Source organism: Xenopus laevis, chromosome 1L, assembly GCF_017654675.1.
Source record: "Xenopus laevis strain J_2021 chromosome 1L, Xenopus_laevis_v10.1, whole genome shotgun sequence".
In the NCBI taxonomy this organism is placed as follows: domain Eukaryota; kingdom Metazoa; phylum Chordata; class Amphibia; order Anura; family Pipidae; genus Xenopus; species Xenopus laevis.
Window position 1 is genome coordinate 88,690,426 of NC_054371.1, and position 26,388 is coordinate 88,716,813.

General features: G+C 41.3%; 1 protein-coding gene across 3 annotated transcripts in view; it reads left to right on the plus strand.

Annotated features, from left to right (window-relative positions):
* Window positions 1-26,388, plus strand: part of rbpms.L (RNA binding protein with multiple splicing L homeolog) — a 137,726-nt gene that overhangs the window by 75,451 nt on the left and 35,887 nt on the right. For all 3 annotated transcript variants that reach the window (XM_041574877.1, XM_018242389.2, NM_001090008.1), the window contains 1 exon segment: window positions 10,623-10,773. In XM_041574877.1, the coding sequence (XP_041430811.1) occupies window positions 10,623-10,773 (151 nt within the window).

Sequence of the window (26,388 nt, forward strand, 5' to 3'; positions counted from 1 at the left end):
TCATCCATTGCCAAATGGGCATTTTAAAGAGGTTTTCTAAGATCTAAAATAGAAATAGTTTACCAGCTCAGGCTAAACCTTATCGTAGTGACATTCTGGAAAGAACTGCAGTACCCAGTAAATAATCTCAGCAAATGTAACTTTGGAATGAGCTTTTTATATCCCTTTGAAATATTAAAATACTTCTCTATTGGTGAATGCCAGCAAATAAGCAAATATTACAGAAAAGTGCAATCTAAGCTTCCAAATATGGTGTGCTGTTGCTTAAAGATGATAAAAGAATGTTTATTCCTTCTTTAAGACTGAAATCTGTGCTAAACCCTGCCAAACAAGTGAAGTCATTTAATTTCAGTTGAGCTTTTAAAAATGTTAAGACAATGATAATATAAGGAGTATTAGATACAGTAAAACATAAAATATAAGGATATTAGAAGTCACAGAGGAAGTCCATGACCATATAACAGCATTAATTTACATGATGAACATTTTTACAGGTAATGAAAATCCAAGTTATTGTCTAAAATCCTAATATTTTACAATAGCGGTTACTTCTAAAACACACATTCCAATGAGGCATGTAATACTAGTGACAGATTAACACCGTTTGCAACCTTATTATCTCTGCAAATGTGGAAGACTAACACTAGGGGGCACATTTACTAAGCTCGAGTGAAGGATTCGAATGAAAAAAACTTTCGAAGTATTTTTTTGGGTACTTCGACCATCGAATAGACTACTACAACCTTTGACTTGGACTTCATTTCGAACGATTCAAACTAAAAATCGTTCGACTATTCGACCATTCGATAGTCGAAGTACTGTCTCTTTAAAAAATACTTCGACTACATACTTTGGCAGTTTAAACCTACCGAGGTACGTTAGCCTATGGGGACCCTCCCCAGAACTTTTCTTAAAATTTTTGATTGAAGAAAAATCCTTTGATCGATCGCTTAAAATCGTTCCAATCGTTCGATTTGAAGGATTTTATCGTTCGATCTAATGATTTCTACTTCTATCGATCGATCAAAGTATTTGCGCTAAATCCTTCTAATACGATATTCAAATTCGAAGGATTTAACTTCGAGGGTCGAATTCGAGGCTTTATTAACCCTCGAAATTCGACCCTTGATAAATGTGCCTCCCGGGGTTAATTTTTCATATTTGTAGTTAACTATTAAACCTTTGTTGAAAATGTATCGATATCAGAGATACCCTCAGGCTTAGAGGAAATCAGACAAATAAAGGAAATTATCATTATAGCCCGCTTAGATTATGTTTAGAGAGTGCAATTGAAACACTATTCTAAAATAGTAATAGAAGACAGGTTTAACAGGTCATGTCTATGTAACCTTGGCATGCTCTTTACCTCCCTTTGCCCAAGACTAAAATTAGGCTTCAATTTATGTGGTTGAAAAAGTATGTGAAAAATTAAAAAGGGAATTATAGTTATTTTTAAATTGTATCCTATTGTATCTTTATTTTTTCATGAGGAGTCTCAATAAAATTCCAGTTATCCTTCGGCTGAAAACAGTGGTTGTTGGATGTCACACAGGTCAGATTTGGGAATGTGTAATAACAATTCCTAGATACCTATATGTTATTAATAACAACAATCCTAAAATAAAGCATTTTTTAATATAACAAAACACATCAAAGCATAGCATAACAGGGGAAAAAAATGTGAAACCTGCATTAAAAACTAGTTGGCCATACAATGAGCATTATTGTCTACTGAGAAAACATCTTGTTTGCCTATGCTTTTCTCATTCACAACTGACTGCGACTGTTTTTTGTCAGTCCGTAATTCTGGAACCCCCCTCTTTGGGTGAGGACCATGCCAGACATGGACCCCTCGTGATGTGATCATAGTGTCAACTAGTTTGTCTCATGACTTTGGTGGTGAAACCCTGCAGTGATCTGCTTGATTGTGCTGATATTATATTATCTAATAATAATAATAATAACAACTATTATTATTATATGATAGTTGCATGGAATCATTATAATAAGTAGTTGCATTTTATTCTATGAATGTTACAGAACAAGAGTATATAATGACTGATTAATCATCTTTTGAATTCTTTTGAATATATATATATTGTGCCATCAAGTTAGTGTTTCCCTAGTACATTTAAAACATTTTTATGGTGTAATTAAACTACAGTACAAGTAGTTCTAATCACCTTCGACTTTTCATCTGAGCAATTTTTATTGTATGTATTTGATATGAGAATAAAAGGGCACATTTAAAGTTGTCACTTTAAATGTATTTATATATTTATGTTGCAATAACTGTCTAAACAAAACATTTCCAGCAATATTTTCTTGATTTCTTTGTATCACCTTATAAGGTATTATATAGTTAATGTGCCTCAAGGCCCATTAAGAACAGTTTCTTATTGTTGCTGTAATTAAATTGGTTCCACAAGTCTAAAACTTGTTTAAACTATTCTTTAATTTGTCAGCCACTAAACAGATTTCCAAGAAAGGGTAAGAGTTTTATTATGTATTGTTTTGTTTATACAGTGCAGCCAATATAAAGTGTAGAAATCTGTACATGAGACATGCATGGATCCTTGAACTGCCAAGCTGTTTAGTAAGTAATAGTTACTGTTAGTGAGTAACATATCAAAACAAAGTCTTGTTTTTTATTTTTTTGCAGATAATTTTTATATTTCTTCCTTGATGTTTAAAACACGTGTGGCGCTGACAATATTGTCATTCAATGTTTTCTACAGGGATTATATTACTTGTGCTGTAGATTAAATGTATATTTAATAAGATGCACAATTATACTTAGAATTACCACATGAAAAGGAAAGCATAACATAAACTGGGAAAAGTAAAGTCCCAGCTTGTACACAGTGTAAAAGAGGAGATATTTTACTACTCTTACAAGTGTAACACAGATAAACACACAGTACAAACAAAGCAAAATTGGAAAAAAAACTTTTAACCCTTTAAGTGCCAAAGAACGTAGAATCTACGTTCTGTGGAAAAGTAACTTGAAATGCCACAGAACGTAGATTCTACGTTCTGCAGCACGTCCGGGTTCTGGAGCGGAGGAGCGGCTGTTAGAGCCGCTCGCTCCGTTCCGCTTCGATCCCCTGCCCCTAGGCAACGAGCAGAGCAGGGGATCGAGTGGCCCCTGGGGCGCGATCGCCCAGGGGCCCCAAAGCAGCAGCAGGCACGTGTTACTTACGTGTCCTGCTGCTGCAGCCTGCACTGCGCCGTCGATCTCCGCCCCCACAGCACAGGAACAGGCAGATCGTCCTGGGACCCCTCCACATCGTGTGCAACACTCTTCAGCGACTTTTTCAGGTTAGTGCAACAATTACACACACACAAACACACCAACACACACTTATTACAGTAATACACACTTAGATTCACACTTACACACACTTACACATACATTTTTGGGGATTGGGGGGGTTACTTACACTCACTGCACTCACACACACGTGCATACGCACACATGCGCACATAACATGTAATTTACCAATTGTACACACGCACAATACATTGCATTGTGGCTTTTTTTTTTTTTTCTTATCGCATCGTCTCTTTTTTTGCCTGAAAAAAATGTTTTATTGCCATTACGAATAGCGTATTCGCTAACCGTACTGTGCAATACCTTTTGTATGTTATTTCGGTGATTATATTGCAATTTTGGGTATTTTGGTGCATTTTTCGCCATTTTATTGAATTTTTAGCCATTTTATTGCATTTTCAGCTCTGCATATGTTGTGTTCACTTGTTTCTAGCCGTATAACCTGTTTGGCCCAGCTAAAATATTCAAACTGTGATTCTGATGGCCGATAACACTAGACTGGAAAAAAAACATTGATTTTTGTGGTTTTATTGGATTTTTTTTCATTTCACTCTTTACTGCCTTATTTTGTTTTGCCTTGTAAATTTTATCTACTATATATCCATTTGGGGGTCTCTGTGCGCCACATAGTTTGGTATATCTATGCATATTGGGCATCAAAGTGTTCAGTAGACACCTGGCGTTCATATTTAGGATGTTTTATGCTGATACGTTACGAAATGTGGGGCATATAATGGGGTAAAATTCAAGCTTTCTGACGATTTTCAGAAATTTGATAAAAACCGTTATGTTCAGCATTGCTTTGCAGTTTGGCAGTTTGCAGTAGAAACACATATTTACCCATATTGGATTCGTCAGAATGTGTACTTTCTGAAAAGATATGGTTTTCTGGGGTCTCTGTACTGTTAGGGGGGTCTAATGTCGCATAATACACACACCAGATGCTTATATTGCAGCAGCCAGCGCGTCAGCTGTGAAAATGTATATACACTATTGTCATTTGGTGGTCTCTGTGCGCCACATAGTTTGGTATATCTATGCATATTGGGCATCAAAGTGTTCAGTAGACCTCTGGCGTTCATATTTAGGATGTTTTATGCTGATACGTTACGAAATGTGGGGCATATAATGGGGTAAAATTCAAGCTTTGTGACGATTTTCAGAAATTTGATAAAAACCGTTATGTTCAGCATTGCTTTGCAGTTTGGCAGTTTGCAGTAGAAACACATATTTACCCATATTGAATTCGTCAGAATGTGTACTTTCTGAAAATATATGGTTTTCTGGGGTCTCTGTACTGTTAGGGGGGTCTAATGTCGCATAATACACACACCAGGTGCTTATATTGCAGCAGCCAGCGCGTCAGCTGTGAAAATGTATATACACTATTGTCATTTGGTGGTCTCTGTGCTCCACATAGTTTGGTATATCTATGCATATTGGGCATCAAAGTGTTCAGTAGACCCCTGGCGTTCATATTTAGGATGTTTTATGCTGATACGTTACGAAATGTGGGGCATATAATGGGGTAAAATTCAAACTTTGTGACGATTTTCAGAAATTTTATAAAAACCGTTATGTTCAGCATTGATTTGCAGTTTGGCAGTTTGCAGTAGAAACACTTATTTACCCATATTGGATTCGTCAGAATGTGTACTTTCTGAAAATATATGGTTTTCTGGGGTCTCTGTACTGTTAGGGGGGGGTCTAATGTCGCATAATACACACACCAGGTGCTTATATTGCAGCAGCCAGCGCGTCAGCCATGAAAATGTACATACACTATTGTCATTTGGGGGTCTCTGTGCGCCACATAGTTTGGTATATCTATGCATATTGGGCATCAAAGTGTTCAGTAGACCCCTGGCGTTCATATTTAGAATGTTTTATGCTGATAAGTTACGAAATGTGGGGCATATAATGGGGTAAAATTCAAGCTTTGTGCCGATTTTCAGAAATTTGATAAAAACCGTTATGTTCAGCATTGTTTGCAGTTTGGCAGTTTGTAGTAGAAACACTTATTTACCCAAATTGGATTTGTCAGAATGTGTACTTTCTGAAAATATATGGTTTTCTGGGGTCTCTGTACTGTTAGGGGGGTCTAATGTCGCATAATACACACACCAGGTGCTTATATTGCAGCAGCCAGCACGTCAGCCGTGAAAATGTATATACACTATTGTCATTTGGTGGTCTCTGTGCGCCACATAGTTTGGTATATCTATGCATATTGGGCATCAAAGTGTTCAGTAGACCCCTGGCATTCATATTTAGGATGTTTTATGCTGATAAGTTACGAAATGTGGGGCAAATAATGGGGTAAATTTCAAGCTTTGTGACGATTTTCCAAAATTTGATAAAAACCGTTATGTTCAGCATTGTTTTGCAGTTTGGCAGTTTGTAGTAGAAACACTTATTTACCCATATTGGATTTGTCAGAATGTGTACTTTCTGAAAATATATGGTTTTCTGGGGTCTCTGTACTGTTAGGGGGGTCTAATGTCGCATAATACACACACCAGGTGCCTATATTGCAGCAGCCAGCGCGTCAGCCGTGAAAATGTATATACACTATTGTCATTTCGGGGTCTCTGTGCGCCACATAGTTTGGTATATCTATGCATATTGGGCATCAAAGTGTTCAGTAGACCCCTGGCGTTCATATTTAGGATGTTTTATGCTGATAAGTTACGAAATGTGGGGCAAATAATGGGGTAAATTTCAAGCTTTGTGACGATTTTCCAAAATTTGATAAAAACCGTTATGTTCAGCATTGCTTTGCAGTTTGGCAGTTTGTAGTAGAAACACTTATTTACCCATATTGGATTTGTCAGAATGTGTACTTTCTGAAAATATATGGTTTTCTGGGGTCTCTGTACTGTTAGGGGGGTCTAATGTCGCATAATACACACACCAGGTGCTTATATTGCAGCAGCCAGCGCGTCAGCCGTGAAAATGTATATACACTATTGTCATTTGGGGGTCTCTATGCGCCACATAGTTTGGTATATCTATGCATATTGGGCATCAAAGTGTTCAGTAGACCCCTGGCGTTCATATTTAGGATGTTTTATGCTGATAAGTTACTAAATGTGGGGCATATAATGGGGTAAAATTCAAGCTTTGTGACGATTTCCAGAAATTTGATAAAAACCGTTATGTTCAGCATTGCTTTGCAGTTTGGCAGTTTGCAGTAGAAACACTTTATTTACCCATATTGGATTCGTCAGAATGTATACTTTCTGAAAATATATGGTTTTCTGGGGTCTCTGTGCTGTTAGGGGGGTCTAATGTCGCATAATACACACACCAGGTGCTTATATTGCAGCAGCCAGCGCGTCAGCTGTGAAAATGTATATACACTATTGTCATTTGGGGGTCTCTGTGCGCCACATAGTTTGGTATATCTATGCATATTGGGCATCAAAGTGTTCAGTAGACCCCTGGCGTTCATATTTAGGATGTTTTATGCTGATAAGTTACTAAATGTGGGGCATATAATGGGGTAAAATTCAAGCTTAGTGACGATTTCCAGAAATTTGATAAAAACCGTTATGTTCAGCATTGCTTTGCAGTTTGGCAGTTTGCAGTAGAAACACTTTATTTACCCATATTGGATTCGTCAGAATGTATACTTTCTGAAAATATATGGTTTTCTGGGGTCTCTGTGCCGTTAGGGGGGTCTAATGTCGCATAATACACACACCAGGTGCTTATATTGCAGCAGCCAGCGCGTCAGCTGTGAAAATGTATATACACTATTGTCATTTGGGGGTCTCTGTGCGCCACATAGTTTGGTATATCTATGCATATTGGGCATCAAAGTGTTCAGTAGACCCCTGGCGTTCATATTTAGGATGTTTTATGCTGATAAGTTACTAAATGTGGGGCATATAATGGGGTAAAATTCAAGCTTTCTGACGATTTCCAGAAATTTGATAAAAACCGTTATGTTCAGCATTGCTTTGCAGTTTGGCAGTTTGCAGTAGGAACACATATTTACCCATATTGGATTCGTCAGAATGTGTACTTTCTGAAAATATATGGTTTTCTGGGGTCTCTGTACTGTTAGGGGGGTCTAATGTCGCATATTACACACACCAGGTTCTTATATTGCAGCAGCCAGCGCGCATCAGCCGTGAAAATGTATATACACTATTGTCATTTGGGGGTCTCTGTGCGCCACATAGTTTGGTATATCTATGCATATTGGGCATCAACGTGTTTAGTAGACCCCTGGCGTTCATATTTAGGATGTTTTATGCTGATAAGTTACGAAATGTGGGGCATATAATGGGGTAAAATTCAAGCTTTGTGACGATTTTCAGAAATTTGATAAAAACCGTTATGTTCAGCATTGCTTTGCAGTTTGGCAGTTTGCAGTAGAAACACTTATTTACCCATATTGGATTCGTCAGAATGTGTACTTTCTGAAAATATATGGTTTTCTGGGGTCTCTGTACTTTTAGGTGGTCTAATGTCGCATAATACACACAACGGGTGGTTATGTTGCAGCAGCCAGCGCGTCAGCCGTGAAAATGTCTATACATATTGTCATTTGGGGGTCTCTGTGCGCCACATAGTTTGGTATATCTATGCACATTGGGCATCAAACTGTTTAGTAGACCCCTATGTTTATATTTAGGATGCTTTATGCTGGTAATGATACATGGACAATACGATGCTGGAAAGTTGAAGCTTTGAGGCAATTTTCAGATATTTCACCAAAACCGCCAAATTTGGCAAAGCCTTGCGACTCAGTAGTTTGGAGCAGAAAGGCATGGGTACCCATTTTAGATTCTGTAGAATGTGTACTTTCCAAAAATATATGGGTTTGGGGGGTAAACGTATATTTCTGTGTTTTTACCCCACAAAAACGCAGTCAATGTGTTGATTTTTCATTAGCTGAAGTTACCCACAGGACAATTTGTATGTGCTAACTTCATTTTGGGGCCTCTAAATGCCATATACTTTGGTAAACCTATGCACAGTGGGCACCAAACTGTTTGGAGGACCCCTGGCAATCACAATTTGGGTGCTTTTTTGTGATACATAATGATACATGGGCGATATGATGCTGGAAAGTTGAAGCATTGAGGCAATTTTCAGATATTTCACAAAAACCGTCAATTTTGGGAAAGCCTTGCGACTCAGTAGTTTGGAGCAATAAGGCATGGGTACCCATTTTAGATTCTGTAGAATGTGTACTTTCCAAAAATGTATGGGTTTGGGGGGTAAACATATATTTCTGTGTTTTTATCCCACAAAAATGCAGTCAATGTGTTGATTTTTCATTAGCTGAAGTGACCCACGGGACTGTTTGTATGCGCTAACTTCATTTCGGGGGCCTCTAAATGCCAGATACTTTGGTAAACTTATGAACAATGGCCACCAAAATGTTCAGAGGAACCCTGGCAATCATATTTAGGGTGCTCTTTCTTAGTACGTAATGATACATGGGTGATATGGTGCCGGGAAGTTGAAGCTTTGAGGCAATTTTCAGATATTTCACCAAAACCGACAACTTTGGGAAAGCCTTGCGACTCAGTAGTTTGGAGCAGAAAGGCATGGGTACCCATTTTAGATTCAGTAGAATGTGTACTTTCCAAAAATATATGGGTTTTGGGGGGTAAACATATATTTCTGTGTTTTTACCCCACAAAAATGCAGTCAATGTGTTGATTTTTCATTAGCTGAAGTTACCCACGGGACTGTTTGTATGCGCTAACTTCATTTTGGGACCTCTAAATGCCAGATACTTTGGTAAACTTATGAACAATGACCACCAAAATGTTCAGAGGAACCCTGGCAATCATATTTAGGGTGCTTTTTCTTAGTACGTAATGATACATGGGTGATATGGTGCTGGGAAGTTGAAGGTTTGAGGCAATTTTCAGTTATTTCACCAAAACCGACAATTTTGGGAAAGCCTTGCGACTCAGTAGTTTGGAGCAATAAGGCATGGGTACCCATTTTAGATTCAGTAGAATGTGTACTTTCCAAAAATATATGGGTTTGGGGGGTAAACATATATTTCTGTGTTTTTACCCCACAAAAAATGCAGTCAATGTGTTGATTTCTCAGTAGCTGAAGTAAAGTCCTGATCAATTTGGATGTGCTAACTTCATATTGGTGTCTCTAAATGCCAGATACTTTGGTAAACCTATGCATAATGTGTATCAAACTGTTCAGTGGACCCCTGGCAATCATATTTCAGGTGCTTTTTCTTGGTACCTAATATAGTTTGGGATATGAGGAGCAGCAAAATAAAACCTTTGAAATGATTTTTCAGAATTTTGAATTTTTTTTTGAAAAACCGCTATGTTCAGACAAGCTTTTATGTTTGGTAGTTGGGAGTAGAGAGACATAGTTACCCATTTTGTAATCGGCAGAATGTGTACTTTTCAAAAATGTATGGTTTTCTGGGGTAAACCTACAGTTTCAGGATTTTTTGCCTTGGAATCTAAAGCATCCCGTTTTCTGCCTTAGTGCTTTCAAAATTCGGTAATATACTGCCGGGAGTTTTTGAGGTACAGAAGTCCTAAATCTCCCTAAAACTATACATATCTGGTATTGGCACGTTCGAGAGACATAAGGCTTTCCAAATCAGTTGGATTTTCATCCGTAAAATGAAATATTTTTCTGGTATAAATTGATATACGATGAAAAATGGGTAATTTTTCATTTTTTTTTGGTATTTAGCACTATAATTATTTTTGCACAGGTGGAAATACATGAAAACTCAGGCAGATTTAGAAAGCACAGTTTCTACCGAAAAAAACAATGTATAGTTTTCCTAGGTAAACTATAGGTTTCCCCTCAGAAAATGCCCCTAAAGTGAGAGAGCACAAAATGTTTCAAAAACTGCTGGCATTTCGCGTAACCAAAATGTGAAATTCTGCTGGCACTTAAAGGGTTAAAATGTATTTATTTTAGGATAGTCTTTTATCTTCAGCTCAAACTTATACAATTTCTTCCCTATTTGTTTCTCTTTCCATTTAATTTCATTGCATTGTACTCTTTCCATAAACATATTCTGCTGGCATCTACCTTCTTCCCACTTAACTAAAAGCTGCAGTTTACTAACTAGATCCTCTCTAAATCTGGTGCTAATTTATATACTACTGAGTGTAGTGGCATTTGTAGTAAAATAAATTATACCCGTTTTTTGCATTTTGCTCTGTTTTAATAAAATGCCATTACTGTGCAGAATGCTTGGTATAATTCATTGAACAATATTCTGGCATTTATTGGAGTAAAAAATGTTTTCCATTTTTTTGTTTTTTAGGGAATCAGATTTGATCCAGAAATTCCTCAGACATTACGCCTGGAGTTTGCAAAGGCAAACACAAAGATGGCCAAGAGCAAGCTTGTTGGCACCCCAAATCCCAGCGCACCTCAGCTGAACAGCTTACCTCAATTTATTTCTAGGGATCAGTGTAAGTGTTTTTTAAACCGTGGTATACTTTGTAAGTAGATAACTTGGTCTGTTCTGTCACTTGCCATCATTAATATCACAATGCATAGCCATAAAGGCAAGCGTCAACGTGACATGTAAAGGTTGGAATATTGAGGAAAAGTAAAGCGACAAAGATTCAAAATCACCATGTAGAAAACACCTCCATTTTAAATCACCATTTCTACTAGTAAAGCTATTAAAAAGGCAGTAGAAGGATATAAATATTTTGTTTAAATAAAAAAATTGGGTTCTTTACTCTGATAGGAGGCCTTTATTCTAATTTTGATGTTACCCTTTATGTTAACGTGAAACTTCTTAGCTGTGCAGAGACTCATGTCATGTTTTTCCGTTCGAAAAAGCAAATAATGTACCAAATATATGTTGCACATTGGGTACATTGCAACAGGGGTTACTTTGCAAGCTTACCACCAAATATTATTAATTTTCACTTTGACTCTCAGTTTATGCAACATGTTTGATGCTTTATAAGTATCAAATATTCCTACTTTGGCCTTTCAGTATAATATAAAAATGTTAAGTTTTTACTTTTTATTTTTATTCTCTAGTTGCTCTGTTATGAAATTTAGCAGCACACAGCATATTAGAGCACTATCTAGTAATACAATTCCTTTGTGATTGAGAGATGAGAGACCAAATGGTTGATATATGACTTTTTGTGTACTCGCAAATGTTGATCTGCAACATTATATGCCAGGATCCGCCTCAGGATTTAACAGGACCGATGCTGCCAAATACTGCATAATAGTGATGCTTTATTATAGTCATGAAGAGGCACCTCTCATATGTATTGCCTTATTTTTATGCACTAGGGTTGATTTTCATTTTGTTGTCAATTGGAATAATGCTTTGTGAAAATGGTATATTATCATGCATCTACCTGGACAAAAGTCACTGATTAAGCACTGCGTATCTTGACAGCGCTATATAAATAAATGATGATGATGATGATTTAGACCTGATTTTTATCTGGCACTGATTTTGAAACCAAGTAATTATCTTGAACTCTAACTGCCTTAGCATTTAGCGTGTTAAATAAGTATTTGTAACGGAAAGCAAGGAACTTACCCCACGGGACGTCCAAGATGGCGACCTCCTGCTCCACCATGCGGTTCTTCCTGGTCGCAATATGGCCGCGTCAGAAACGTGTCGCCCCAGGATTGGTCGCCCGCGACGGAATGGACGCCGGCGTCAGAATGTGCGTCAGCATCAGGACGTCAACGTGAGGACGCCGGCGTCAGCGTCATGACGTCACGGCGTCAAGTTTTGGCGCCAACTTTGGACTATTTAGTCTCATTTTCCCTTTGTGTCCTTGCCCAATTATAGGTCTATTTCGTATAGTTCCTGGGTGTGATTCTGCTATTACTGATTATCTGTGTACCGACTTCTTGCCTGTTTAAACGATTCTGATCCTTGCCGCCTGTATTGACCATTTGCCTGCTTTCGACTATTCTTCTGATAAATCCTTTTGTACCGCGAACTTGGTGTTGTGTCTCCTCCTTGGTCCTCACTACCACTGAGCCTTCGGGCCGTGACAGTATAATTGGGCCATGGACCCCTCTGAGGAGCCTCAAGTTCCAACTGATGTCGGCAGAGCCGTTCGTGGATTGGCGCCTTTCCGAGCAGGAGAAGCTCCGGAGAAGGGCTGCTGGGTTATGCCTTTACTGTGGGGGAAGAGCCCACTTCGCCCAGGAATGCCCAGTGAAGCCGGGAAACTCCAAAGCCTAGGTAAGCTTGGGGAGACTTACCTGGGTGGAATTTGTCCTCCTCCCCATTCCTCTGCTCAACGGTTTCTTCTTCCTGTTCAAATCCAGTTCGGCTCCAGGAAGATCTCGTCTCAGGCCTTCCTCGATTCTGGTGCTGCGGGCAACTTCATGGATCGAGCCTTTGCTGTTAACCATGCCATTCCGCTCCAACCCTTGGCAACTCCTCTCCGAGTCCTGGCGATTGATGACCGTCCTCTTTCCTCTGCCATCATCTCGCAGTCTACTCAGGAACTTTCATTCAAGGTGGGCACTATGCATTTGGAAAGACTGTCTTTTCTCCTCATTGACTGCCCCTCTACTCCTGTTGTCCTGGGATTGCCATGGCTGTGTATTCATAACCCGGTCATCGACTGGGCAAGTTCTCAAGTTTCCCGTTGGAGTCCATTTTGTGCACACAACTGTTTACCTGCTGTTCCTGTTATCAAAGTTTCTTCAGTGTCTTCAAGTTCTTGTCTTCCTCCCGTGTACCAAGCCTTTTCCGATGTCTTTGATAAAAAGTCCGCTGAGACTCTCCCACCTCATCGTCCCTATGATTGTCCCATCGAACTGTTACCCGGCTCAATGCCTCCCCGAGGTCGCACGTATCCACTTTCCCCCTCCGAAACTTCGGCTATGAAGTCTTACATCCAAGAAAATCTTCAAAGAGGTTTTATTCGTCCTTCTACTTCCCCTGCTGGAGCAGGGTTCTTCTTTGTTGAGAAGAAAGACGGTAGTTTGCGGCCATGCATCGATTACAGGGGGTTAAATAAGATCACCATAAAAAACAGATACCCTCTTCCTCTCATCTCTGAACTTTTTGATCAACTCAAGGGGGCTAGTGTCTTTTCTAAGCTGGATTTACATGGGGCCTACAACCTTATTCGGATCCGTGAGGGAGATGAATGGAAGACCGCTTTCAATACTCGTGATGGCCATTACGAGTATCTCGTCATGCCTTTTGGTCTTTGCAATGCTCCTGCGGTCTTCCAGGAATTAGTCAACGACGTTTTTCATGACCTTTTGGGACAGTATGTGGTCGTGTACTTAGACGACATTCTTATTTTTTCCAAAAATCTTTCTGATCATCGTTGCCATGTGCGGGAGGTTCTTTCCAGGTTGAGGAAAAACAATCTCTTTGCCAAAATGGAAAAATGTACCTTCGAAGTTTCTTCCATTCCTTTTCTTGGCTACATCATTTCTCCTCAAGGTTTCAAGATGGATCCTGCCAAAGTTTCTGCAATTTTGGATTGGCCTCTTCCTACCAGCATCAAGGCAGTTCAGAGATTTATTGGCTTCGCCAATTATTATAGACAATTTATCAAAAACTTTTCTTCCAAGATTCATCCAATTCTCGCCCTGATCCGTAGAGGGAATAAACCTCAACTCTGGCCCCCTCTAGCTCTCGAAGCCTTCAAGATCCTCAAGGAAGCCTTTTCTTCTGCTCCAATTCTCAGACACCCTGAACCCCTACAACCCTTCTTCATTGAAGTCGATGCCTCGGATGTAGGAGCTGGAGCAGTTCTGTCTCAAAGATCTTCTTCTGACGGTAAACTCCACCCTTGTGCCTTTTTCTCCAAAAAATTTTCTTCTCCTGAACAGAACTACGACGTTGGCAATCGGGAGCTACTTGCCGTTAAGCTGGCCTTGGAGGAATGGAGACATTTGCTTGAAGGTTCATCTATTCCGGTGACAATCTTTACCGACCACAAGAACCTTGAATTTATTCAATCCCTCAAGCGCCTCAATCCCCGACAAGCCAGGTGGGCACTTTTCTTTTCTCGTTTTAATTTTATTATCACCTTTCGTCCTGGCTCCAGAAACAAGAAGGCTGATGCTCTGTCCAGAAGCTTTGCTCCTGAAGATTCCTGCCCCGAAGACCCTGTACCCATTGTGCCTTCTACCAAGATTATTGCTGCCCTGTTTCCCTCCTGTGCCTCCCAGTTACTTTCTGCTCAATCTTCAGCTCCTGTGGAGACTCCTCTGGGCGTTGCCTTTGTGCCTCCAGAATTTCGTCATGCCATCCTTTCCCAGTCTCACAGCTCCAAACAGGCCGGTCATCCTGGGATTGAGAAGACTACAGAGCTCTTGTCTCGTTTGGTCTGGTGGCCGACCCTAAGGAAGGATGTCATAGACTTTGTTTCTTCCTGCACCATTTGTGCTGTTTCCAAGTCCGGTCATTCCCCCCCCAAGGGGTTACTCTTGCCACTTCCCATTCCATCTCGACCTTGGACTCACTTGGCGATGGATTTTATTGACGATCTTCCTGTTTCATCTGGTCACACTGTCATCTGGGTGGTGATCGACAGATTCAGCAAGATGGCTCATTTCACGCCTCTGCGAAAACTGCCTTCTGCTCCTGAACTTTCTGAACTTTTCGTCAAACATATTTTTCGTCTCCATGGCTTTCCTGCTGAGATTGTGTCTGACCGGGGTTCCCAGTTTGTTTCCAAGTTCTGGAGATCCCTTTGCAAAGCTCTTAACATTTCCCTTCAATTTTCTTCTGCCTACTACCCACAATCTAATGGAGCCGCGGAACGAGTCAATCAGGCCTTGGAACAGTTTCTTCGGTGTCATGTGTCCCTGTGCCAGGATGACTGGTCGGATCTTCTTCCCTGGGCTGAATTTGCTCACAACAACGCTCTGCATTCTTCTTCTCAGAAGTCCCTTCTTCTGTGTTTATGGTCTCAATCCTTTGGCGTTCTCCCAGGATCTTCTTCTTACCAATGTCCCTGCAGCCAATGACCAAGAGGCTCACATGTTGGCTATTTGGCATGCTACCACGGCTAACTTAGAGAAGAGTTCCCTGGTGCAGAAAAGGTTTGCTGATAAAAGTAGGATTTCTTCCCCTCCATATACCCCTGGTGATAAAGTTTTTCTTTCCACTCGCAACATTCGTCTCAAGATTCCTACACCCAAGCTTGGTCCTAAATTCATCGGTCCCTTCCCTATCATCTAAATCATCAACCCTGTGGCTGTTCGTCTTCAACTTCCTCCTGAGCTACGGATACCCAATGTTTTTCATGTTTCCCTGCTTAAACCTGCTATGTCTTGTCCTAGTTCTAGGAGCATCCTTCAATATCTTATTGAGTGGAAGGGGTTCGGTCCAGAGGAGTGTTCTTGGGTGAGGAGTTCAGACGTACACGCACCTGTCCTGATTCGTAAGTTCCACAGACTCTTTCCTTCTTCCCCTAGCCTCGGTGGTCCTGAGGCCCCCCCTAAGGAGGGGGGTACTGTAACGGAAAGCAAGGAACTTACCCCACGGGACGTCCAAGATGGCGACCTCCTGCTCCACCATGCGGTTCTTCCTGGTCGCAATATGGCCGCGTCAGAAACGTGTCGCCCCAGGATTGGTCGCCGGCGACGGAATGGACGCCGGCGTCAGAATGTGCGTCAGCGTCAGGACGTCAACGTGAGGACGCCGGCGTCAGCGTCATGACATCACGGCGTCAAGTTTTGGCGCCAACTTTGGACTATTTAGTCTCATTTTCCCTTTGTGTCCTTGCCCAATTATAGGTCTATTTCGTATAGTTCCTGGGTGTGATTCTGCTATTACTGATTATCTGTGTACCGACTTCTTGCCTGTTTAAACGATTCTGATCCTTGCCGCCTGTATTGACCATTTGCCTGCTTGGTGTTGTGTCTCCTCCTTGGTCCTCACTACCACTGAGCCTTCGGGCCGTGACAGTATTATATGCATGTAGTTTGCTAAGGTCAACTAAAAACAAATTTCAAGTACAATATAAAGCTCAAATTTTCACACCCAGTATGTTATATAGTGCATAAGCAAAATGCCCAAGTTCCAGGTAGTTATGAAATGATCAGAAGTCTATGCTCTAATATGGACAACATAAAGCTTTTGTTTTATGGATCCCTTTACAGTCAGTCTCGGAAAGTTGGTCTGGAGCTGGCCTCTCTATCTTTGTGAGATGCTCCTTAAGAGTCACCATCAAAAAGATTGACAAATAATATCAGTCTCTATATCATACTGGAATGAAAGCAGTCAAAACTGTTTTAGTAGTTTTGTCCAACATATATTGTTTATGCTCAAAAAACTAAAATTGCCCCGTTGTTTCCCATGAGTATCACATGAAAATGCAGATATGGGTGAGCTTCAAGTATTCTTCCTTTATTGAGGTGATATTTTCTGTTAAGAATTGCTTGGAAATTGTTCAAGCTGGAGTATTCCCATAGGCAGCAATTGGAAATGATTTAGGTTATTTTGATGCTGTGTTTTGAGCTCAAAACAACTGCATAAGGTAAAATGTTCAACAATGCTTGTTTATAAGGAGGTTATGTTTCCCTATTAAGAAGCAAAACTACTGAATCTTTAGACTAGTGGCCACATTTGCAGTTAATTTGACAGGTTGTGGTCTTAACTAACTGCTGCATTTATGTTTCTGTACAATGACTAGAGGCATATAGGTGTTGTCACAGCTTTTGGCCCAAATGTACTTCAAACAGTAGGCAGCACGAGTACAGAAAGTAATACTTAATATTGTTGCCTTTACAGAACTGGTCTGCCATGTACTTTCAGTGACTTTGTGGCATCATTTAACACTGTTATGATGTGTGATTTTATCAGTCTGGACTGAGCCTTAAAGTATATAAATATAGAATAACTGAATTTTTAAGTAAAAAATAAGTAGAATAGCCATTCAGAGTTTGTATAAATTAAAATTGGAGTATTCTTTTATAATAATGACAAGCATAACAGAAACTGTTTCTCACAGCTAATAAAATATAACAAAGAATTCACAGTTTTAGCCTAGATAGCCTTTAGTTTATGTAAGGAAGAGGAAGGAAGCAGGTTAATACTACAAGGAGAATAATCTCATTTTGTTTGAAGGAGGGCTGGCATATATTTGAAATAGACAATTAACGTTGTTCATTGTTTTTCTTCATTCCATAAGTGAAATCAGGAAGGCGTGTAGAAGTGATGGGTTTCCTGGCAAACATCCATCCATTTTTTTTTCACCCATATGACAATTTTATGGCAGTAGGTTTGCCAGAAGTATTTGTTTGATTTGTCTGGGTAATCAAACTCTCTGGCAGGGCCTGAACAAATTCATTGTTTTTACGTTTGTGCATATATTCTTTCATTTCCTTCTTGTACATTTCACCATTATGTGTGAAATATGTTGGAACATGTTGGAACATGGGGTTAGGTAACTATATAGGCTCAATGTGGAGCAATATTACAGTGCTGCTCAGAAAAAAGGACTGAATCAAGTGTAGAAATGGGCTGTTAAACTGCAGTTTTCAACATTGACTCAAGCGTGTGCTAAGATTCTGCCTTTTGTCTATGGTTTTTGTGATTGTGTGCCCCGAACATGGCAAAATTTGAAAATGAACATAATTTCTCATTCTGCTATCTTTCCCTATGAGCAAAGTCAAACCAAATCAGCAGGTCATTAAAAAAAGGCCTCTTTATAAAAAAAATTCTCCCTTCCCCAGCTACATCCTGTAAGATATAGAGCTTATTATTCCAATAAACTCTTGATGTGGTGATAGTGACTTAAAGTGGTACAAACAAAATAAATTATTTTTTATGTGTATTCGAAAACCGTGACTTTTTAAGAAAATATATACATTTTAAAAAGTAGTAATGTAATTTGTTTTGATTAGGCAACTACAAATTAGAAAATTAAAACAAAGGCTTGATTGGTATTGGCAATTGGTGTGCAAATAGCAAAAACATTTGTAAATTTGCCCTTTAAACAGCAAGTGCAAACCTCAGAGGGGACCCATGGTTGTAAATGAGACTGTCACTGCATTGTGTATAACCATATGTGGCTGCATTATTTTGTATTTAGCTGTTTGCAGTAAGGCAGAGTAATGTCTAGATACATCCTTGTGAATTACTGGTGAGAAGCGTTATTGGGTACCAGACTAAAACAGGACTTGCATCTCTTGCAGAGAATAAAGTCTACATATACAAATTACTTTTGCCACAGGTGTTCAGCAGACCGTGGACAAAATTCCCAGGAACGCTGAGGAAGCATTCCTGGGAATTCAGCCAAAGTTAGCAGATAATAGTTTTCTAATTCGGAAGTGCGTGATACAAATAAACGCTGTTTCCCCCAGCCAGTTAAAAAAGAACACTGCATAGATTCCTGTTACTCTGGGAATATTACTATTTCATGAAAGAGCAACTGCTATGTTTGCATACATTTACGACATGCAGTTACTGTATAATGCCCTTGCATAATTTTCCATTTGTTTTGTTTTTGTCTGTGCTCATCTGTATAATAATATTTTACTTGTGATTGTTGCTGGCTTATTGATATCTGCAGCTTTTAGGGGCACTGTTTTGTTTTATTAGAAGTAAATGTGAAAGATTTATTTTTGTTAAAGTCACAACAGCTGTTAGTGTGACACACTGTTTTATCTTGGTGATAATGAGGAAATATGATCCTGCTGAACAAACCTACAAGACATCTATGGATGAACCAATTATGAAGTACAAGTTCAAGGCTGATGGATTCCAAATACTGACCCTCAGAAATAGTTTCTGCTTTGCCTCATGTTAATTCTGGCAGCAATTCCTGTTCCATTTTGCTGCTGTTCCTGGGGTTGTAAAGTACAGTTCACTGTAAATATTTTGTAATCCAGACATTGTCTGGATACATTTCAGTCCCTGGTTTTGTTTGTTTTAAGAAGCATTTTATTTTATTTTAACATTAATAGGCCCAGAGGGTTTTTTTTTGCAGAATCTCTTGTAATGGAATCTGAGCTGGATAACCAAGATGGCGTCCAAGATGGTGGCTCCCTGGTTCCTCACGGACGCAGACGGATGATGTCGACCTCTTCCCACACTCAGATTGGTCGCCGGCGACGGAATGGGCGTCGGCGTCAATAATGGGCGCCGGCGTCAGTCGCACACGTCAGCGCGTCAGTCGCTGACGTCAGCGCGTCCGCGCATACGTCATGACGCCGATGCGTCCAAAATTAGCGCCAAACCTGGGCCTTTATAAGGGAACTCCGGACAGTCATCAGTGCCCAATTATAGGTTTAGTTTACTACTCCTGGGTGTGATTCATTGCAAACTTCTTGTCTATTGTGTACCGACCCTTGCCTGGAATTCTCGACCTTGAACCTCTTCTGCCTGGACTGATCTTGTTGCCTGTTTTTGACCATTCTTCTGTCTCATCCTCTACTGTACTGCGAACTTGGACATTGTTATTTTCCTCCCTTGGTCCTCACTACTCCTGAGGCCTTTGGCCTTACATTATAATTGGGCCATGGACCCGTCGGAGGAGAATCCTGCGCCGCCTGATGTCGGTGGAGCACTTCGTGGTCTGGCATCCCGCATGCAGTCCTATGAGGTACAGCAATCTCACTTTGGTCAGGCTTTGGAAACCATTCTTGCTAAGCTGTCGGCGCTAACACCTGCCGATCCTATTCCTGCACCGGTACCTGTGGCTCCGCTTCACGCCGCCGAACCCCGCATTCCGGCTCCCCCACTCTACAGTGGTGATCCTACAGCCTGCCGTGGGTTTATTAACCAGTGCGAGGTCCACTTTGCACTCGCACCCAGCCAATTCCTGTCTGAACGAGCCAAGGTGGGCTTCATATTCTCCCGTCTGCAAGGGAAGGCATTGGAGTGGGCTTCGCCTCTATGGGAAAAGGAGGATCCCATTATCGATAATGCCCGAGCCTTCGTCCAGGAACTTCGTGTGGTCTTTGATGCTCCGGGTCGTGCCACTGCTGCCTCCGCACGCCTGTTCCATCTTCAACAGGGAACTCGCTCAGTCTCGGAGTACGCCATTGAGTTCCGCACCCTGGTTGCAGAGACTTTGTGGAACAACGACGGGTATCACGCTGCCTTTTACAACGGCCTGGCGATACGTATAAAGTCTGATCTAGTCGCCCTGGCCATAAAGGTAGATACTCGGCAGAGGGAGTTTCAAGCTGAACTCGACAGAGAGCACTCCCCAACCAAAAGATTCCACAGGTTCCAACCTACTCTGGCTCCTCGTTTTCAAAGACCCTTCCTTCCCAACCCGGCTTCCACCTTGTCTTCTCCAAATCCTGCGGTTCCTGCCTCTTCTTCCCTGCCTTCGGAAGAACCAATGCAGATCGGATGGGCTCGTCTGACCGAACAGGAAAAGCTTCGGAGAAGGGCTGCTGGACTTTGCCTTTACTGTGGTGGAAAATCCCACTTCGCCTATGAGTGTCCAGTGAAGCCGGGAAACGCCAACACCTAGGTAAGACTGGGGAGACGTACCTGGGTGGAATTGGTCCCTCTCCCCATTCTTCTGCTCAACGCTTCCTCCTTCCTGTGCAGATTCGTTTTGGAACCCAGACGATTTCCTCTGAGGCTTTCCTTGACTCCGGCGCAGCTGGGAATTTCATCGATAAAGTCTTCGCAGAAAGCCATTCCATTCCTCTGCGATCTCTGGCTGTTCCTCTTCGAGCATTGGCGATTGACGATCGTCCACTATCCTCCGCTACAATTTCCCACTCCACCGATGAACTTTCCGTTATTGTGGGATCTATGCACCTTGAAAGATTGTCCTTCCTCCTAATCGATTGTCCTTCTACTCCCATTGTACTTGGTCTGCCCTGGTTGAATATTCATAACCCTGTAATCGATTGGGCTTCTTCTCAGATCTCCCGCTGGAGTTCCTTTTGCCAACAGAACTGTTTACCTACCAAATCTATTATTAAAGTTTCATCTGTGTCTTCCAATTCTTCTTTGCCCCCTGTTTATCAAGCCTTCTATGATGTCTTCAATAAAAAGTCTGCCGAAGTCCTGCCTCCCCATCGTCCTTATGATTGCCCCATCGAACTTCTTCCTGGAACCATGCCTCCCAGGGGTCGCATTTATCCACTGTCTCCTTCTGAAACCTGTGCCATGAAGGAGTACATTCAAGAGAATCTGCAAAGAGGCTTTATTCGTCCTTCTTCTTCCCCGGCTGGAGCCGGCTTCTTCTTTGTAGAGAAAAAAGATGGAGGTTTGCGGCCCTGCATTGATTATAGAGGTCTGAATAAAATCACGATTAAGAATCGTTATCCCCTTCCTCTCATCTCCGAGCTGTTCGACCAACTCAAAGGGGCTTGTCTTTTCACCAAATTAGATCTTCGTGGGGCGTATAATTTAATCCGGATCAGAGAAGGAGATGAATGGAAGACCGCATTCAACACCCGGGACGGGCATTATGAATATCTGGTGATGCCATTCGGTCTCTGTAACGCTCCCGCGGTCTTCCAAGAATTCGTAAATGACATTTTCAGAGATTTACTGGGCCAGTACGTGGTGGTGTACTTGGACGATATCCTTATTTTTTCCAAAAACCTTGCTGAGCATCGTCTTCAAGTCCAAGAAGTCCTTTCCCGTCTGCGGAAAAATAACTTATTTGCTAAATTGGAAAAATGTTCCTTTGAAGTATCGTCCATCTCTTTCCTTGGGTACATCATCTCTCAACAGGGTTTTAGAATGGATCCTGCCAAGATCTCCGCTATCCAGGACTGGCCTCTCCCCACCAGTGTTAAAGCCATCCAAAGATTTATTGGTTTTGCGAATTATTATAGACAATTTATCAAGGGTTTTTTTTCCAAAATTGCTCCCATTCTTTCACTTATCAAAAAAGGGGGTAAGCCTCAGCAATGGCCACCTTCAGCTTTGGAAGCATTCAAGGATCTTAAAACTTCGTTTTCTTCTGCCCCCATTCTTCGACACCCTGAACCATTCCAGCCATTTTTTATTGAAGTCGATGCCTCAGATGTCGGTGCCGGAGCAATTTTGTCCCAAAGAGCGTCTACTGATGGGAAGCTTCATCCTTGTGCTTTCTTCTCTAAGAAATTCACCTCTTCCGAACAAAATTATGATGTTGGAAATCGAGAGTTGCTGGCCGTAAAACTTGCCCTAGAAGAATGGAGACATTTGTTGGAAGGTTCTTCTATCCCTGTGACCATCTATACAGACCATAAAAATCTTGAATATATCCAATCACTCAAACGCCTCAACCCTCGTCAGGCCAGGTGGGCACTATTCTTCTCCCGTTTTAATTTCATTCTTACTTTTCGGCCTGGTGTTAGAAACAGGAAGGCAGACGCTCTTTCCAGAAGTTTTCTCATTGAAGATCTCGCTTCCATCGAACCAGAGTCCATTATACCTCCTACAAAAATCATCGCTGCTCTATTTCCATCCTTGGCCTCCCAGTTATTGTCTGTTCAACCTTCTGCTCCTGTAGGAACCCCTCCTGGTGTTGCCTTTGTTCCCCCTGAACTCCGTCATTCCATTTTGGTTCAGTCCCACAGTTCCAAGCAGGCCGGGCATCCTGGAATCAAGAAAACCACTGAACTTCTGTCTCGTCTTGTATGGTGGCCTTCCCTAAGAAAGTATGTCAAAGACTTTGTTTCTTCTTGCTCTGTGTGTGCTGTATCCAAATCTGGGCGTTCCCCTCCCAAGGGGTTACTCTTACCACTACCCATTCCTTCTCGCCCATGGACTCATTTATCTATGGACTTCATCGTGGACCTCCCTAACTCCTCTGGTTACACTGTTATTTGGGTGGTAATTGACAGATTCACTAAAGTTGCACACTTTACTCCCCTTCGAAAACTTCCCTCTGCTCCTGAACTTTCTTCATTATTCATTAAACACATTTTCCGCCTCCATGGTTTCCCTGCCGAAATTGTCTCTGACCGTGGTTCCCAATTTCTGGAGATCCCTGTGTAAAGCCCTTGGTGTTTCTCTTCAATTTTCATCTTCATACCATCCACAGTCTAATGGAGCAGCAGAAAGGGTTAACCAGGCCCTTGAACAGTTTCTTCGATGCCATGTATCACTGTGCCAAGATGATTGGGCGGACCTGCTTCCATGGGCGGAATTCGCACATAACAATGCATTACATGTTTCCTCCGAAAAGTCCCCTTTTTTCTGTATGTACGGTCTTAACCCTTTGGCTTTTCCTCAGGATTTATTACTTACCAATGTCCCTGCCGCCAACGACCAAGCTGCTCACATGTCGGCCATCTGGCACGCCACGGTCGTCAATCTGGAAAAAAGTTCCCTGGTCCAGAAAAGGTTCGCGGATCAAAGAGGAATCCCTTCCCCTTTGTACGCACCTGGCGATAAGGTTTGGCTATCCACCCGAAACATTCGTCTCAAAGTCCCCTCTCCGAAACTTGGTCCCAAGTTTATTGGTCCCTTCTCCATCTCTGAGATCATCAACCCAGTGGCTGTCCGTTTACAACTTCCCTCAGAGATGCGGATTCCAAACGCCTTCCATGTCTCCTTGCTCAAACCTGCAGGTACTTCTTCTTCTTCCTCAGCTCCTGTCTTGGTGGACGGACATCAAGAATTCGAGGTTAAAAGAATCTTGGACTCCCGGATTTCGAGGGGCACCCTACAATACCTCATTAAATGGAAGGGGTTCGGCCCTGAGGAGTGCTCCTGGGTAAGAAATTCAGACGTCCATGCCCCTCTCCTGGTCCAAAAATTCCACCGGCAATTTCCTTCTAACCGAGGTGGTCCGGAGGCCCCCCCTAGGGGGGGGTACTGTAATGGAATCTGAGCTGGATAACCAAGATGGCGTCCAAGATGGTGGCTCCCTGGTTCCTCACGGACGCAGACGGATGATGTCGACCTCTTCCCACACTCAGATTGGTCGCCGGCGACGGAATGGGCGTCGGCGTCAGTCGCACACGTCAGCGCGTCAGTCGCTGACGTCAGCGCGTCCGCGCATACGTCATGACGCCGATGCGTCCAAAATTGGCGCCAAACCTGGGCCTTTATAAGGGAACTCCGGACAGTCATCAGTGCCCAATTATAGGTTTAGTTTACTACTCCTGGGTGTGATTCATTGCAAACTTCTTGTCTATTGTGTACCGACCCTTGCCTGGAATTCTCGACCTTGAACCTCTTCTGCCTGGACTGATCTTGTTGCCTGTTTTTGACCATTCTTCTGTCTCATCCTCTACTGTACTGCGAACTTGGACATTGTTATTTTCCTCCCTTGGTCCTCACTACTCCTGAGGCCTTTGGCCTTACATCTCTTCACTGCTGTTACAAAAACACTGGCAGGTGGTGTCTGGTGTGGCATTTACTAGAATATTGGTTACAATTACAGCTCCTTTTGGAGGTTAAAAACTAAATGTAATAAGCTTGTTTGATTCTGTCAGTTTTGAATAATTGTGTGTAGGTATACTTTTTATTATATAGTGCTGCTTGTATACACAGTGCTCTACATTTAAACATACAGTATTTTCATGGATCATGATACATTGTATCAGTGCAAATGTCAGCCACATATGCCAATATCCATGTTATCGGAGTACATTGCTCTCATACAAAGCAGACTTGATGCTTCTGTTACATCCAGGTCTTTTATTGTCTCAAACACTAATTTGAAACTTTAGCAGGGCAATGATCTGATAACAACAAAGGCTGGTCTGCCAAAAAGGTCTGAAGGGTCAAATACATGTAGTTATAGGCCATAAGGCCAATACCAACCGAACCATATTGCAGTCTAGTACAGTAATGTACAATTTTATTAGGTTTTTTAATGGTTAATTCCTTTTTAGGAATGGTGCTCTCAATTCTCTTATCTGGAACAAAAGTACAGGGTACATGTTTGGACCCCGTCCTGCACTTTGTACCATGGATGCAGGACTTTTTGCTCCATAATGGAGTGCAAAGTACTGCACTTTCCCATACATACATTGAATATAGCTCAATCTTAAAAACAAAATCTATAATTACAGTATCTGTTATTTATAAAGTTCTTGCACATTTATGCAGCACTATACAGAAATCATACATCATTTACACCAGTCCCTGTTCCAGTGGAGCATTCAGTATAAGGTCCCTATCATATTCACAAACAGTAGGGTCAATTTTATATGGAGTCAGTTAATGCTTGTATGATTTTGGAATGTGGGAGGAAAGCTGGGATACCCAGAGGAAACCAATGAAGAACCAATGAGAACATACAAGGGTGAATTATTTGCGGTCTAATTAATTTTTAGTATTTGTTTTCCTTTAAAATGTAATCAAGTTATTGATATATAACCAAATTATATAATTTTGTCTATGTAAAAGATGTTTTTATGTAGGTGTCATAAATTGCATCTTTTTGACTTGAAATGGAATTGCTCTTTTCAACACCCATTGTCCAGTCTTATGATTAAGAAGTTTATTTTGTCTTTATGTAAATCAGTCTTTAAAGGTCAGGGCACACAGGTAGATTCGGCAACAAATCTCCTCTTCTTCGTGGGGGCGACTAATCTCCCCGAACTGATTCACCTGCCGTACTGACGGCTAAAAAGTAAATCGCCGGCGGGATAGCACTCGGCATGATTAGTTTTCCGAAGTTGCGCGCAGCACGCTTTTGTGATTACAGTAAATGCCTTGCTGAGGAAGATAATCTTTACTCTAGGGAATAATAAGCATGCTTAAGATTGCATCTGTGACATGAAAACCTTTCAAAACTCTTTCTTAAACTTTGAGTTTCATGTCATGTCAACTGGGCATTCATTCCGGACTCGACCAATTAAATATTAGTGATGAACCTGAATACCAAGAAACATATAATATAGCCTAGAATTAAAGGACACCCATCACATAAAAAATGCTTCCCTCAATGGGTTCTACTAGGATGCAATTATGGTGAGGGGAAACATTTTTTGGGTAATAGGTGTGCTTTAAATACACAGGGAGCACACAGGTGAACCAGAAAAGAGGGTTTGAGTTTATAGCCATTGGGTGTTCTAATCATAACACTCCCAGAATTCACAGTCAGTCCCAGTAACATCATAAAATACTAATTAAGTTGAAAAAGATACATGTCCATCAAGTTCAACCTTTTGGTATAAACGAGACCTGC